The sequence below is a fragment of the Lissotriton vulgaris genome, chromosome 6, assembly GCF_964263255.1.
Source record: "Lissotriton vulgaris chromosome 6, aLisVul1.2, whole genome shotgun sequence".
In the NCBI taxonomy this organism is placed as follows: Eukaryota; Metazoa; Chordata; class Amphibia; order Caudata; family Salamandridae; genus Lissotriton; species Lissotriton vulgaris.
Genome location: NC_141694.1, coordinates 753,019,615 through 753,036,420, shown reverse-complemented (window position 1 = coordinate 753,036,420; position 16,806 = coordinate 753,019,615). Strand labels below are relative to the sequence as shown.

At 45.9% G+C, this 16,806-nt stretch overlaps 1 protein-coding gene across 4 annotated transcripts in view; it reads right to left on the bottom strand.

Annotated features, from left to right (window-relative positions):
* FAM184A (family with sequence similarity 184 member A) overlaps positions 1 to 7,325 on the bottom strand; it is a 499,679-nt gene extending 492,354 nt beyond the window's left edge. For all 4 annotated transcript variants that reach the window (XM_086926730.1, XM_086926731.1, XM_086926733.1 and 1 more), the window contains exon 1: positions 6,922 to 7,325. In XM_086926730.1, the coding sequence (XP_086782856.1) occupies positions 6,922 to 7,089 (168 nt within the window). In that variant the 5' untranslated portion in view covers positions 7,090 to 7,325. The remainder of the gene's footprint in view (positions 1 to 6,921) is intronic.
* Positions 7,326 to 16,806: the final 9,481 nt, after the last annotated feature.

The window sequence follows — 16,806 nt, the reverse complement described above, 5'->3', positions numbered from 1 at the left end:
AATTAAAAAAAATATTGAGACCTGCAGTGAATGGACTGTGATCCCTCCTCTCACTGAATAGCAGTTGAAACAATGTAATATATGTATATTCTTGAAACTTCATTTTTTGACACCTCTAAAGGAAACTTATGTCTAATCATAAGTGTGATATAGACTCTCCACTTCTGCTTTTGTAAACTTCCACCAGTGATCCTATAACCTGCACTGGATGACGCACAATACCACGCGCTCTCTCTAAAGTGCAGTACTTCCCCAGGGACTAGGACTTAGCTGTACTAGTAGAACTAAAAGTATTGTGAGCCACTCCAAAAACTGAACGTCACAAATGGCGCCTGAACAACCCAGGAATTTAAAGAGTCAAGTTTCACGCAGCTGGTCTTTCATTATCCCAATGTTGCTTCAAAGTTGCCAGGAAGTAAAATGAGCATTGAAGAATGTGTGCAATGGATCTAGAACTACAATATGGTTGTTAAGCTTATGTTAAAAGAGTAGCAGAAGACAATGTTGTGACTAGAAAAGCGCTAGAGCAGGGCTGGCTTTAGGGCAGTGTGACAGGGGTGGCTGCACTGGGCGCTGACCAGTGGAGGGGGGCGCTGACCTGGGTGCTGTGTTTAGCCATAATTTATGATTGGAGCGATGAGGGGAACTTTCGCCCGGTGGTAGTGAGAGAATCCGAGGAGGAGTTCATTGGGGTGGTGGTGCCAAAAACTATTGTCGCACCGGGTGCCACCAGGGCTAAAGCCGGACCTGCGCTAGAGTGCACCACTTAGAAGCCACTTATAACAACTATTCGCTGGATTATATCAACCGCCAATGGTCAGTAAATTCAGAACTCAACTACAACGCATGACGAAACCACTGGCAGCAGTCCGGTAAGTCAAAAAATGCAGATCAGATGACTTTTCGCTGACAAGAAGTGTTTACGCTACTGGACCCGTTCGTCAATGAAACCAGGAGACTGAAACTCACAACATTGAGGTCGGTATCGATCTATGATTATAACAAGGCCATAATATCAAAATATTGCTATATTGGCATTAATAGTAGTCAGTCTACACTCACCTTGACAATATTCAATATAGTCATTATTATACTGACAATATAGGCACAGGTCGGCATTCCTGGGGTCGACATTGTGCCATACAAACTGTCACAGAAAGGTCTAATTTACAAACAACACACCCAAGTAAAACAATCATGTGTGCTTTTTTCTGGTGGACAATATGGGAAACACAGCTAAATAAAAGAAAACGCTACAGCTGGCTAATAGCTGTAAATTGTATCGAACATTGTATAAATCAACCAAAATTAAACTCCTTTTACCCGCAGGCTTAACCAATACCAAGTAGACGACTGTCATCACAAATAGCATATGTCAGAGTGGCTGCTGGGGGTCAGTAAACATCTGTATACATAGGGGAACACTAAGTTGAATGAACCCCAGCAGGCCGCCAATATCTCTAAGCCATGGGCTTGATCAATAACACAGAGACAACTGTCATCTAAAATACCATACATCAGAGGCATTGCCTCGCACAGCAACAATGTGTACAGAGGGGAACACAAACGTACAGCAATACGTATCAGCAGCCAGGGGCTGCTTAACCTCATTCAAATTACACAACCAGTTCAGACCATCAACCAGAGAAATGTAATAAGATTATTCGAAAGGCACTTTCAGAACTAATTCCCTCCTTCTCAGACCCCGCCAGGAAGTTGTTTAGTCATTGTAAATTTGTCATATATATTTATATTTTTGTTTGTGCTTTCTGTGCTTGCTGCGTTTGATATTGTGTTCTTTTTGCCTGCGCTGTTTTGATTCTATGGCCTGCTATCTTTCGCCAGGAAGTTCTTTAGTCTTTGTAAAATTTGTCATATATATTCATATTTTTGCTTGTACAGTCTGTGCTTGCTGTGCTTGAGATTGTGTGCCTTTTGCCTGCCTCGCTTTGATTCTATGGCATGCTATTTTTATTTGTTCCATTCCTTTAACAGTTCTCTCATGTAACGTAACTGGTTCTGTTGTACAGTGCTCTGACACCTTCGGGTAAAGTCTGCGCTTTATAAAAATGCATAAAAATGCATTAAATAAAATAAAATAAAAAATAAAGAGCAAAGCCAAACAACAGTAGGGAAACAGCCTAAAATGTGAGTCTGTGGTGCTACTGCCTGGTTTTAGGTCACTGAAACCCAACACGGTGGGTCTAAACTCAGATGTGCGAATACCATTTTTTTGAGCTATTATGGGGTCGCCCCATCTCTGGATTTGCCCCTATTTCCCCACCAACAAGACTCCTAAAACTTCAGCTTTAATTTATGTTTCACGTCGCCTCTCTGCCTTCCGCTGTGTTCGTGCTATACCGCACTGGAGAAGTTTCACGACAGTAGGTCTTCAATCGTAAACATATTACAGAATCTCTGAATACAAAATTCTTGTATTTGTGCCGCAGGCCATATTTTTCAAAGGTGCCCACCAAAGGCATCAGATGAAGAAAGCCCTTTGATAAATCATGCTTGTCTCTTTGTACGCTGACAGAATCCATACATCAAATAACATTCGTTTCAAGATGTGTTTTTATAATGACAGGACAACCTCGGAGACAGGTGGTTTATCAAACTACTCAGCTACGCTTCAAAGTCGTTGCTGTCAGTGTAAACAGTAGACTTGAGAAACTCTTTAATCTGTGTGGCAATCTCTCATCCAGCGATTGACAGCGTGGCCTATAGTATGAGAAAACAAATGTTGTGCCTCCCCACTCCTACATCAAATATATGTATTTACTCAGTTGTATTTACTAGAAGGGAAGTTGCAGCGGGGTCTGGCTGAAAACATATAAAGAAACACTACAAAATAAAAGTAATTTCATATTTCATTCAGTCGTTTCTATCAGTGGCGGCTACTTCGCTATGGCATAGGAGCGTCGCCCCACTGCTTTAAATCAGTGCTAATAGGAAGCATGAAATGACAATAACTTTTGTTTATTATCCTTTTATGCTTCCTTCTGCTTTGCGGGCAGGCGGGCTGCTCTGGTCTGGGAGAGGGCAGGAGTGGTTTGCCCACTTCTAAGTGCGCAATGACTGATTGGTCGGCCCTCTCGGGCCCCCAAACCAGTCATGCGCAGTTTCCCCATTCTCCATGCAAATTGCATTACAGCCTGCATGGAGAACATGCCCAGGCTCCCATTCCCTGGTTGAGCGTCCAACGGGGCCACTCAAAAAACAATCACAACGCTGCATTGCAGCATTGTGATTGGTCGGGGGAGCCTGGGTGCCCATTGCAGCGTTGTGATTGGTCTGTGGGGCCTGGCTGTGCTTTCTCCTGAGGCGGAGAAGAGCAGCAGCCGAGACGCGTAACCTGGCGCAACAGTAAGTTTATTATTATTTCTTTTTTATGTTTTAAAAATAACATATGCACGACCCCAGCGCAGCCCCCCTCCCCACAAGCGAACCCCCCCCCCCCCGGCAACCATGTCGGCCGCTGCTGTTTCTTGTAATAGCCAATGCAAGCTTACAAAAAGCAGGAAAATATGCTGTACACAGAACATAAGCAATAGTGACCACAGAAGATTCAGGTTGGGCCTATTTTTTGATCCATGCACATTTCACTACTAACCAATCTGTCTCAACAGCTTATAAAGATCGAAGCTGTGCTCAGACAGATCATGTTTACTCATTCAGATAGCGTTTAATGCCTGCAGTTCTAAGCACTCTCAGTTTTGCAGACAATATACATGAAGAAATGTGCTCGTGACAAGGCAATGATCAATTAGTGGTGCTGGAACTAGGACAATGGGTTCTTGTTTCCACATTCAACAGTACTTTGGCTAACATTTACACAGCAATAAAGTAGGATGTGAGGTGTAAAATGAAAACAGGAGTAGATGCTTCCAGAATCCCTATTAGATCATTATATGTAAGCTCTGAAGAGGAAGAAAATATAATACGAAAAGGGATATGGACGAGCGTTGCCAATATAGTTCGCAATGTGTTCATTTGGCCTCCAGTTGTTTCTCGTCTTTCTGCACTTGAAATAATTCAGCTGAAAGCAAAATGAAAACATATGGGAATGTAAAATCTATAGAAAATTAAAAAGGCAAAGCAGTGATCAAAAGCCAACCAATAAGGAAGAGGCAGAGTAATATGAGATGGATAACTGCTGTGGCTCTCTACCAACCCCTAGTGACAGTAAGCACTACTGAGTCCCGCCCCCTAGACACAAAATAGGTATTATCTGCGCATTTCAATCTCCCAAATGCCGGAGATCAAACAATTTCAGATATTGTTACAATGTCATCTTCGCTGAGCAGGTCGTTATCTGTAAAATGGCCATTTGGGAAATGGCTGAGGAGGAAAAGGAAACAATTAAAGGATTCCCCTGTCCCTGGAACACAATCAATATTCTACAGGCTTACACAGCAATGCTCATCTCTGAGGAGACCATTACACTAGCAAATAAAGTCCTGCCCGCCCACCTGGGGCAGACCTGCTGGTGCTCACGCATGAGGAAGGCTGTTTAAATGCCTTTCAATCATGCCCAATAAAGAGCTGGATCCTTGGGGCACTCACTGGAATGCCCTGTCTAACCACAGCAGGGCACAGCACAAAAGCACGGTCTGTACGTGGGACAAAAGCAGCACAGCGCGCTGTTACTGTGATCAGCATGCCAGCTCTGCTACACATTCATTTGTGCTTAAGACTTTTTTCATGGATTATTAAACAGACATGGAAAGATAGTTTAAATATGCATGCTCCCTGGATGCTTAACTCAATCTACTAATCAGGGACTCCCCGGGGTCACACCAAGAAGGCAATGTTCTGTGGAAAGAAATTTTACAAAACTATAAAATCAACGTAAAGTCTCTCATCTTAAAAAGTGTAAGAACACAACATACTTAAGAAACACTCAACGCTGATTGATCAAACAATTACAGAGTAAATGCCTACCCCACATACCTTAGAACGTCAGCAGTTGACGTTTCTGGCAGTCATTGGTCCGAGCTGACATACCCTGATTTTACAAGCTCATCGAGAGGAAGTCGAGAATGATATCGGATATTACATTTATTATATGCAGGGACCAACCGCGGCCAGCTCTATCCCTCGAATATGAAAAAGCATGCGACCAGACTAACACCAAAGAAGAGTGGAACAGAGTGAATACTTCAGAAACCTTTCCTGGTGGCCCAGGTGCAGGTATGATGATCACTGCATTTTGAGAGAGTTATCACCCTTTGGCAAATACGATTAAATGAATGCTATAGAAACTGCAATGATGTGTATTTTTCTTTGCAAATACGCACACACTGCTCCTTGGGGGTCTTCTTTTGAGATGCATATAAAACAGCAGCCCAAAAGTGGCCGATAAGGACTGTAAACCAAAACCACTCCACTGGTACAACTATAGGGTGATGTACCGTGCAATCTTGAAAATTGGTCCCGGGAGGTTTATTGCATGGGTGCAATAACGGGAATACCCATTATAATCATTCCTGAGTCAGAGCATCCCAGGACAATGCCCTGCATTGCAAGTAACATTACATCACTTCCCTTCAACCTCATACTTGGTGCATCGGGTACCACCCTGTGGTTGATGTACTTTAGTTCTTTGTACCAATGGTTTCTTTTGAGGATCATCAAATGGATGTATGCAAGGGGGGGGTCTCATCACCAGAGATTACACTAGAGACCCCTAGAATGTCTTGACACCTTTGCAACCATCTGATATCAATCCTAAGGACACATTTAGTGATGGTCACCTTTTTACACTGGCTAGGTGTTTCTGCATTCTCACTTATATATATATAAACTTCTTTATTCGGCTTATTCACAAAGAAAAACCATAAAAGAGACAGTAATAAGTACAAATTACATTTTTACATACATGTATAATTAAAAAAGAACGATTTCTAGAAATTCTCACTTAGGTAAGATTTGTTAGAGCTCATTCACGTGAGTTTCGTCGCATAAAGGACCCAAGACTTTAAATTCCTTGTCACTAGATATTACACAATTCACAAGGGATGCCCCATCTACATTCTTGTGCAGGCTGGCTGCTGTCCTGTGAAGCTTGACTAAGATAACCTGACAATCGCAGGGCTGTAAAGATCCTCATTGGCTATTCTACACTTTCTGTTCAAAGGGTTTCTATTCAATTGTCTCTCAGAGAATATTCGACAGGAATGATCATTTAACTGTTTGAAGCGCCCACACACAAACGTATTAGAGACGAATACATTTACAGAAATGAGCATTCGTATTCTAAAAACGTTTTCTGAAAGGTGATGATCTGATTGTACAGTACAAGCCTTTGGAAACACCCTTTAGAGAAGTGATGTAATTAAAATAAGCGCGTGCACACAGACACACACACGCGAGCACGTGGGCAGCAAAGTCCAAACGGCCAAATTCTCCTCATGAACTCGTGCCCAAAGATGCATGGCAAATTCCCTTTACTAGAGTGCAGTGAATCAAACAGCAACAAATAGACGACAATGCAATGTTATGTGTGCAACTTCTCTCTCCTAAAGCAACAGAAAGTGTTTGTTACAACTCGTGCTATTCTGTAAAATACCTCAGCATCTGTGACTATTTCAAACAGTTACATTTCCGCTGGTTATGAATGGCAATAATATAAGCCAAGAGATGCCCCACGTGCCTCTGGTGTTCTCATTCCTTCACAGTGTCGCTGCTGCTTCTCCTGCCTGCATAGCTTCTTTCTTTAACTGATGGGTGCTACAGCACAGCCGTACCCCTGGCTCCCCTTCCCCGTCTCAGCTGCGCCCTCCCCCTATTGCCAAATATGTCTCTGCTGCCCACATGGCATCTGTCGACATCTTCTTGTAACCCCTGGATATATGCCCCTTAGCTACCCTCGCAGTGCCTCAGCACATGGTTGACCCCGGTGCCCCTGCCCGCCTGTACCTTGGTGAGCTGTGCGATCTTCTTGCTCATCTTCAGGTGAAGCTCTGCGCTGTACTCCAGCCCACCCACCGGCTGGTGCTGCTGGGGGGTGCCAGGGGCCGAAGTGAACCTGCCGGGCACGCTGCCCCCGCCGGTGTAGTAGTGGTGCCAGTTCATGCCCGTCGCCATCTTCAGCCTCTGCAGCTAGGGGCACAGCGAGTTTCTGTGCAGGGGGTGGGAGTGGGGTGGGTGGGGAGACCGCGGTCAGGGCTTTGCTCCTCGGGGATGGGGGCGGTACGGGCGCCGGGGCTGCTGCAGAGCGCTTCCCATGCTCCCCCTGGGCTGTGGGAGGGGGTCTGGTGCCGCCCGAGCTGCGAGCCGATGCCCTCTCGCTGCCTCTGCCCCGAGGCTCTGCTGTTGTCTCTGTTGCTTCGGCGGCGGTGCCCGGTTACCAGGGCTCGCGGAGCAACTGTTTACGCGGTATCGTGACGTCACTTCCGGTAGGCGAAGCCAGCTCCCCCTATCTCTCAGCTTCAGTGGTCAGGGAGCTGTCCAGATGCACAGGTGCTGAACCTCAGCACAGCCAAACTATACACATGAAGGCGCAACACCGTATTCGTACGCACAGACAGCGCCCCTCACACAACCTGTGCACCTAACACGTATGCATAAACGGTGCACTGCACATCCCCACTTTTACACTCGGAAAAAACTCCCAACATAAACAGGAATCTGCTCTCACGTACACTGCCATTACACATGCAAGACATTTATTTTGTTCCTTTTCTGTGAGAGCCAATACTCTTGAGCGTGCAATGATTATGCTACTTCAGCCCGTGCGAGGTTTGGAACTCTATTACAAGTGCCTTCACTTCGTCTTTAAGGCACCCGCTCCAGTCCAGCTATCACTAATATCTATATAATTTTTTTTTTACATTTCTGTTCAATATTACGTTCTTGTAGATGGTAAATTAAAAAGCAAGTGCGGTGCAGTCTTGCAGAAAATAATTGCCCTGCTTTTCCCCGCTGGCTCTGCGGCGAGAGGCTGGCGATAAACAGGGAAATATTGGTTTTCTTTCATGATATGTGACAAATCATGCCTGGCATCACCATGGGGGGGAAACACAAGCTTGCCTTTAAACCTGTGTGCTGCAGTCTCTGTGAAGTTTCGCTTAGGTAACCGAGCTCTGCTTTCAAGAGGGTTTTATTAGCTGGCGTTGAGGGTGTCAGCACAAATCAGTATTGGGCGAGGCGGCGGAACAATCCAACAAGCACTGGCAATGCAATTAGTTCTGGCCTTAAAATAATGTTGTGCAGTAATGTGAAGTATTACAAGTAGATTGCATTGGAATGGATATGTATTTGTGTGGAAGCAAATGACTGCAGAATAATATTGGTGTAGGTTACAAAGTTAGGTGAAAGTTGCACTGTGCTGTTGCCAGAGAAAAATGACATAAATTATCTAGTAATCTAAGGCACTTTATTATCATTACATTTTTGTGTCATAGGGCAAATGAAAGTTCAACCTCAGGCAGCTGGAAAAATAAATATTCACAGCTGATCCAGCGCCAATCAGGGATCGATAATCAATAAGAACACAACACAGCACAGGCCCATGATACACTTACCCCACATTATCCGCTGAATGACGCTGTATTTAGTTTCGAGACTGAATGAACACTAATAAATCAGTTGTTCATTATAAAGACTTGTATCTAACACTCTAAATACCTATCTGAGCCTGCATACCAACTTCTTTCCTCTGGTTGATGGTAATAATAGTACTATCTATCTATCTATCTATCTATCTATCTATCTATCTATCTATCTATCTATCTATCTATCTATCTATCTAACCATAAACTCAGTATAAGGTTATTAGTTTTTATCACGAAATAATGTAAAATAGGAGCTCATTACATGTACAGAATCACAAGGCAAGCAATGAACTAATCACAGCGAGAGAGAACATATACCAATGCAAACAGTGTCAAACTCATATCAAAATGAATAAATGCACATGAAGGAGTGGATAGGCGAAGAGACAAAGTTTCAGAGACAAAATACATTTGCACTTGATCATGCAAAGTACGAATCATTTAGCTATACTAACCTAAAAAAAATAAGGACATACCGCCTCCTGGCCACGGAGATAGTAGGAGGTCCCCCGAGATAGTTTCAGGGAACAAAGAGTATCAGGATACTTGGCACCAGGACAGGAACAGGGAAACAAACAGGTAGGCCTCAGCAAACTGACGGACAGCGGCAATCTCCCTCTAAGCTTCTTCCTAACCACTCCTAACCACACCCCTAGCCCCTAGGGCACTCCAGTTATACCCTAAAACCTACATGTCTAACCCACAGTAGTTGAAACATTTGCGAAAAATCAGTTTCTCATTGGCTGACATCGTGGGGTGTTCTATCACACCAACATAGTCATGATCACATCTTCTTGGTCTTCTTTGTCTGGTAAACTTTCTCATTACACTATACACACATTTCCTCTGGAAGGCAACATGTTGCGAATTTCTACATTTTTATTATTCAGCACTGCCGCTTTCGACGGAAGAAGTTAATACATTTCCTTTCATTCCCATGGCCGTCTTTCCGTTACTTGGCCGACACACAACTTTTTTTGCTGGCCAGTCACTGCCTTTCTCTCCACTCTCTGTCAGAGCTTGGTTTTATTATTTCGTATTTATCCATTTAAGTCTTAACATTGATGCAGAAATAAATACCCATACTTTTCTCTAAAATAAATGAAACACAGACATTATTAATTTTCACAAAATATACTTTTCAATGTTTACCTCCCACCATTATACTAACCCAATGTTATGTTTACTAGCAAGGGCATTAATATGCAAATGCAGCATTATTTTATTAAACTTAGAAGCAGAATGAAAATGTGGCCTTGTCTTTCATGCATTAGTCTCCACATTAGTGCAGGCAATACCAAAGCATTTCCCATTGTGTTCCTGTTGGTGCACATTAGTCACACAGCACACCATTAGTAAATGTTACTGGGGCATTAATTTGAGCAGGCTTTATTTTTCTCAAAACAGTGCTCCATCATAGCTGTGTGGAGGGCAAGCACCTTTTGGTTCAAGCACACGACCTACCCAACCAAAACGTATGTATTTCTGGCTCTTAACATATGGATGGAGTCAAAACCCCTCTCCTGGTGATTCTCATATAATTGTCTGGCAACCGATGTGCTGTCAACCAGAACATATAAACTACTCTGATGTTCAAAAATGTGTAAAAAAGGCTGCATTAATGAAGGAGGTGCATATCACAACAATGAACCCCATGGCACCTAACCATACAAATTAAATTGATAATTCACTATACATTAATGTAACCTGTCCCATTATTTGCCCCTGCCCCTAAATAACCCCAGCCATATACCCATATCAATTGCATGTGTCTTCACTAATCCCCTGCATAGCCAACCTGTTATTCAACATCTTGACAATCCTAAGCCTTAAAGTTCGAGCTGAATGAATTCTAAAATTTCCCAATCCACTCACTCTTCCTGCCTTCAAAGGTGATACGCCCATACCCAAGTACAATCAACCTCTTTTTGATCGTAAATGGCCTGTACACCCTCCACTCTTTTCGGGACCTGGCCATCAGCAAATCCCCAATTATTAACCAAACAATTCCCAGCAATATAAAAACTTTATGTGCCTGTGTCAAGACACAGAATGGGTAACAACTAACCTTGGAAGCTGGATACAGTGGGAGCGATGGAAGATGCCAGATAACCTTTTCCCCTTGTATGGAATCACCTGCGAGTATTGTATATCCACTCCATAGGCAACACCACGGAAGTGGAAAGGGAAAAAAGGGATAAATGAAACAATAAAGGTGCAGCTGCGAAAACACTCAATGGGAAAATGTTCTGGAGTTATAGACTTCACTCCTTCGGTAGCCCAGTGTTCCCTGTAAGTGAGACACAGCACAATACACATGAAGTCACCACCCTAAGTAACTACAACATATAACTATATAATATGTGGATGCACTTACAGTTAATACTGCCACACTTATCCTTACATGAAAAAGGCACAAAATGCAAAAATAAAGAAAATAAAATAAAGCATCCCTTCAACAACGGGTTCCAAGAAGTATGAACCATCCGTAGCAAAGACACTGAACTTATAACATCCTGCAAGGTGCAACTGTCAATGTACTTAGCTTGAACAAGGCAATTCTCTGGTATCTGTGAGGAATTCCACATGGGTCAAAGGGAAGGCTTCCAGGGATAACACGCGGTTTCAGCGTGTTTGTGATGAGCAACAAGGAAAAAGAAATGCATCAAAAACAATCCGAGCCTCTCAACAGCTCTTGAAGGTGAGGAAACATGAACCCATAGTTTACAAGGAAAAGCACTTTGCTGAGCCTACCTCGGCTCGTAAACGCGCTCCAGCACGAGTACACAGTACGTGGCATGGACCCAGGGGAAACTGTTGTATGCGCTCCAGCGCAACAAAAGGAAAGTGCACAAGTAAATGTACTGAGCCTATAGCGGCTCGTAACCACGCTCCATTGTGAGTACACAGAACGGCTTGAAGGCAGGGAAACTCCTGTTTGCGCTCCAGCGTGACGAAAGGAAACTTGCTTGAGGCAGTCTCTTTCTCTTCCAGGATAACCCAGGCGGCAGAGAGGATACTTGGGCTCGAAGTCTCCAGACACAAGCTAGCAGCAAGAGGAGTAAGAAACGGCCTTCCAGGTGTGATGACTAATCAAAGGTGTCAAGCACCGGGTTCTCAGTAGGCGGTGTTTAAGTAGGAAGAGAGGTAGGACTGTGAAGTTCTCCCTTAGCATTATGGGAGATGTAGTTCTATACCTTGCACACTCCATACTTCCTCTTTCATTCAATGGTGATCACTACAGTGTTTCCCACACTATCTACCCCTAAACATGACAGAACCCCCTCTCAACGACTGATGTCTCAGCGGTCAACCAGGCTTAGTGGGAAACCGGGAGTGGAAACGTCTGAGAATTCCAGGGCAGTGAAGGTTGGTACTGGGCTCCCATGAGCGATCCTCAGGACCATATCCCTTCCGCTCAATGAGGTGGTGCACCCGTCCTCTGAGTTTGGAATCAAGAATACTCTTGACCTCATACTCCTCCTCAATATCCAGTGGCCGTGGTCTCACTGGTAGTCTGGTTTGAAGGAGACAGGGCCTGCAAGAGACGAAACAATGAGCACAGGGTGGATGTGCAAAGCTGAAGGGAAAATTAATCTCATGGCGACAGGGTTGATTATTCTGTTGATTGGATAGGGACCCACAAACTTAGGTTGTAACCGAGTGTTACCCTTGAATTTCAGATGTTTTGTGTTGAGCCACACCCTATCCCCTACCTTATATGAAGGCTCTGGGGATCTCTTCCCATCTGCATATTGGTTATCACAAGCTTGTGCTACTTCTAAGCCTGTTTTGGCATTCTGTAATACCGTCTTGAGGTGTGCATGATGTTCTTGGATTGTGGGATGTCTAGATACTACAGGCTGTTCAAAAGGTAACATGTTAGGATGGTATCCGTTGAGGCAAAAGAAGGGGGAACATGCCAGAGAGGAATGATCTGCATTGTTGAATGCAAACTCTGCTATCCATAGAAGCGTGATTTATTCTTCCTCGTATTGTAGTGTCAAACATCTTAGGTACTGTTTTATGGTTTGGTTTAGTCTCTCTGTTTTGCCATCTGTCTGCGGATGGTAACTCGTGGATAGACGACCATCTACTTTCATGACAGCACATAGCGCCTTCCAAAAACCTTGACATGAATTGGGTCCCTCTGTCCGTAATGATGACTGACTGTATTCCATGCAAGCACACCATGTGTTGCAAAAATGATCTAGCCAGTTCCCCCGATGTGGGCGATTTAGTCAGTGTAATAAAATACCCCATCTTGGTCAAGTGATCAATGACGACCAGTATGGTATTATGGCCTGAGCTGGAAGGCATCTCCACAATAAAGTCCATGGACACTGTGTGCCAAGGGGCTGGAGGTTTGGGTATGGGTCTGAGTAATCCACTAGGCCGTTGGTGCTGTGCCTTGGCCTGTGCACAAATGGAACATTCAGAGACATATTTTGCAGTGTCCTTCCGTAGTTGTTGCCCAACAAAAATATCTCGACATTGCCTGTAGGGTTTCTGTGTTCCCAAATGTCCACCCAAAGTGGAGTCATATATCCATTGCAAGGCTTGCCGTTGCAAGGGATCTTTCGGTATGTATAGCCATTTGTCATAGTACAGCAAATTGTTCAGGGAGGAACAGTATTGTGGTTCTTCGGTAACCCATGCATGTTCATCTAGACTCTCGGTTTGTTTCTTTAAGTCTTCCAGGAAATCAGGTGTTGTCGTTAAGGCCATTATCTCTGTAGGAAAGGAAGCCTTCTTAAGTAAGACAGCATGTTCTGCTGGTGCTAGGCTGAGTTCAGGAGTAAGAGCGGGTCTTGATAGTGTATCTGCCTTACAATTTTGTGATCCAGGTCGGTATCTGATCACAAAGTTGAAGTCGGAGAAAAGAGCAGATTCCGATGATCAGTGTATATTTCCACCATGTGTTTTGCCCCCATTAGATGGTGTCTCCATTCTTCACACGCTTTCTTTATTGCCAGCAGCTCCTTATCTGTGATGCTGTAATTCACCTCACAAGTAGGCAGTTTCTTGGAGAAGAAGGCAACTGGATAGAGTTGGCCTGTGTCAAGATGCCGTTGAGAAAGGATTCCTCCAAGAGAGTAGCAGGATGCATCTGTTTCTACCACAAATGGCCGGTTGGCATCAGGATGTCTTAACACCGGAGCACTGGTACAGCAGTTCTTTAGCGTTTGGAAAGCCTTTTCCGCAGATTCAGTCCAGAGAAAAGCAGCCCCCTTTCGTAGAAGGTGTCTCAACAGTTAAATGATTCTGGAAAATTCCTTAAAAAATCTCCTGTAAAAATTTGCAAAGCCCAGGAAGCTTTGCAAGGCCTTCACACTGGATAATGGCTTCTATCTTCTTCTTATCCATACAAAGGCCATTTGATCCGATGATGTACCCCAAGAACTCCACTTCGGCGGTGTGGAAAAGACATTTCTTCAGCATGGTATAGAGAGCGAACCACTGCAATCGTTCCAGCACCGCTGACACATGAGGGATGTGTTCTTCGAAGGAAGCCAAGTATATCAGGATGTCATCGATATACACAATACATGATACAGCCAACAAGCCCCTTAGTACTTCATCCATTAAAAACTGGATTGCGTCTGGGGCGTTAGAGAGGCCGAAGGGCATCACCCGATATTCGTACAGCCCGAATTTAGTACAAAAGGCCGTTTCCCATTTGTCCCCTCACCTCACCCGTACTAGATGGTAGGCTCCCCGGTGGTCCAGTTTGGAGAACACTGTGGCTCCTTTCAACTGGTCCAGTAGGGTACACCAAGTTCTTGTGCGTACTGCTGATCAATAAAATTACCAGTAGCCCCAGAATCTAGTAGTGCATGCACTACTACGGGCTACACACCAGGTATCTCCAACATAACACACACATTCATATGGGCTACTGAAGTTTGAACTGTATTAGCCACGGCCGAAAAGACCTCTCCATCTACTGGCCTCAAACAAGGGGTCTCTAACTTGTTTGAGCGCATTAGTTTTCCGGATTCTCAGAGATGTACTCCACCACAGACACGTTCCTGGTTCCTTTGCTTTCTTTATAAATCAAATTGGGGGGGCGTGGCCAAGATGGTGGCTTGAACAGACGTGCCGCTCTGCCTCTCCTGCTGGCGACCCAACACAGGGCCGGCGTTTCGCCATCATTAGCTCTCGGACAACCACCGATCCATGCCAGAATGTGGCGACCACAGTAGTGGAGGCCACAGTAGCCAAAAATCGGCGTGGTCCACGTTCCCAGCGCCCAATACAGCCACGCCGCAGGGAACGAACCTGTGGGGGCATGGCCTAATCACGAGGAGGCCTTGCTCTTGAGTGACGGCGGCCGGGGACGGAGGCCGATGACCAGCCCGTCCTTCAAGGGAGCGTCCAGAAGGAGAGCCGGGAAAGCTAGTGGAGCCGCCACTGGCCCCGATCTGAAGACCACGAGGGGTGCAGCCTATCCCCCGCGCAGCAGAGATTGCGGGCGGGCTCCCACCACATGGGGTCGTGTGACGGTGCAACGTTGATCCCCCTACCTCAGGACACAGCCCTGCAGCGAGACAGAGCCCCCGAGGCCAGTTGGGGGTCCTGCGGAATTCCATCTTTCCCGCCAAGCAGTAGACAAGTGACCGCCCTGGGAGGGAAAGCCGCAGTGGGTTTTTGCCACTGGGAGAAGGGGACGCCGGGCAGAGGCCGTCTGCAAGAAGCCTGGGGCCCACGCACTGGAACCTGGTGCTTTGCAGTGTGAGCACCTAGACAAAGAGGCCTACCACAGCACAGCACCCAGGGAGCGACGGAAGTGGCGCACGCCCTGTGCCGCTGGAGAAGCCAGCAGGCCCTCGCGGCAGCCGATCCTTTAGCAGCGCGGTGGTGCCTTCGCCATCTTACACCGTGGCCTACCAGAGCTTTGGCGACCTGGGAGGCCGACTGGAGGAACACACGTGGCGGGCTGGTGATCACTCCGTGGGGAAAGCCGCAGTGGATGTTCCCCACTGGGGAAGCGAAGAGCGGGGCACACAATGACAGCGGGAGGCCCAAGCTCAACAGAAGAGTCCCTGGCGCTTACGAGATCTTGAGGCGGGCCCGAGAGGGCAGCGCAGTTCACTAACCCCGATACCCTGCGCAAGGTCTAAAATCAAGCGGTACAAAAGGGGGTGGTGATGGACGGAGCATCTGAACCAATCAAACACTCACACCCAGTCAACAGATCTGGGTTTACTCCATCATCGTTCTTTAGCCCACTCTGCCACCCCAGTTCAGACATGGCCATATGCAAATCAAAATCCAATGGTCGCACACTGCTCGTCCTATCAGCGTGTTACCCCAAAGCATTGTGGTCCATGAAGTAAGCATCAGCGGGTGCGCCTCTGCCATAGTCTTGAGCAAAAATCACTGTCGCGTTGGCCATCCCTGGACACGTGTTTCGAGGTTGTTACCTCTCCTCGGCAGGGATTAGGCATGTGTGTAGGGTCGCTGCGTAGGCTGCCAAAAAATGTTCTCAGGTCCGGTACTGCTCGTGGCACGCAGGTGCGTAAAACCATGAGCTCGTCAGCCCCACCGGCTCAAGGGAGCCTGAATATAAATGAAAATCCAATGGTCGCACACTGCTCGTCCTATCAGCGTGTTACCCCAAAGCATTGTGGTCCATGAAGTAAGCATCAGCGGGTGCGCCTCTGCCAGAGTCTTGAGCAAAAATCACTGTCGCGTTGGCCATCCCTGGACACGTATTTCGAGGTTGTTACCTCTCATCAGCAGGGATTAGGCATGTGTGTAGGGTTGCTGTGTAGGGTGCCAAAAATTGTTCTCAGGTCCGGTACCGCTCGTGGCATGCAGGTGCGTAAAACCATGAGCTCGTCAGCCCCACCAGCTCACGGGAGCCTGAATATAAATGAAAATCCAATGGTCGCACACTGCTCGTCCTATCAGCGTGTTACCCCAAAGCATTGTGGTCCATGAAGTAAGCATCAGCGGGTGCGCCTCTGCCAGAGTCTTGAGCAAAAATCACCGTTGCGTTGGCCATCCCTGGACACGTGTTTCGAGGTTGTTACCTCTCATCAGCAGGGATTAGGCTTGTGTGTAGGGTCGCTGCGTAGGCTGCCAAAAAAATTTCTCAGGTCCGGTACCGCTCGTGGCACGCAGGTGCGTAAAACCATGAGCTCGTCAGCCCCACCAGCTCAAGGGAGCCTGAATATAAATGAAAATCCAATGATCGGACACTGCTCGTCCTATCAGCGTGTTACCCAAAAGCATTGTGGTC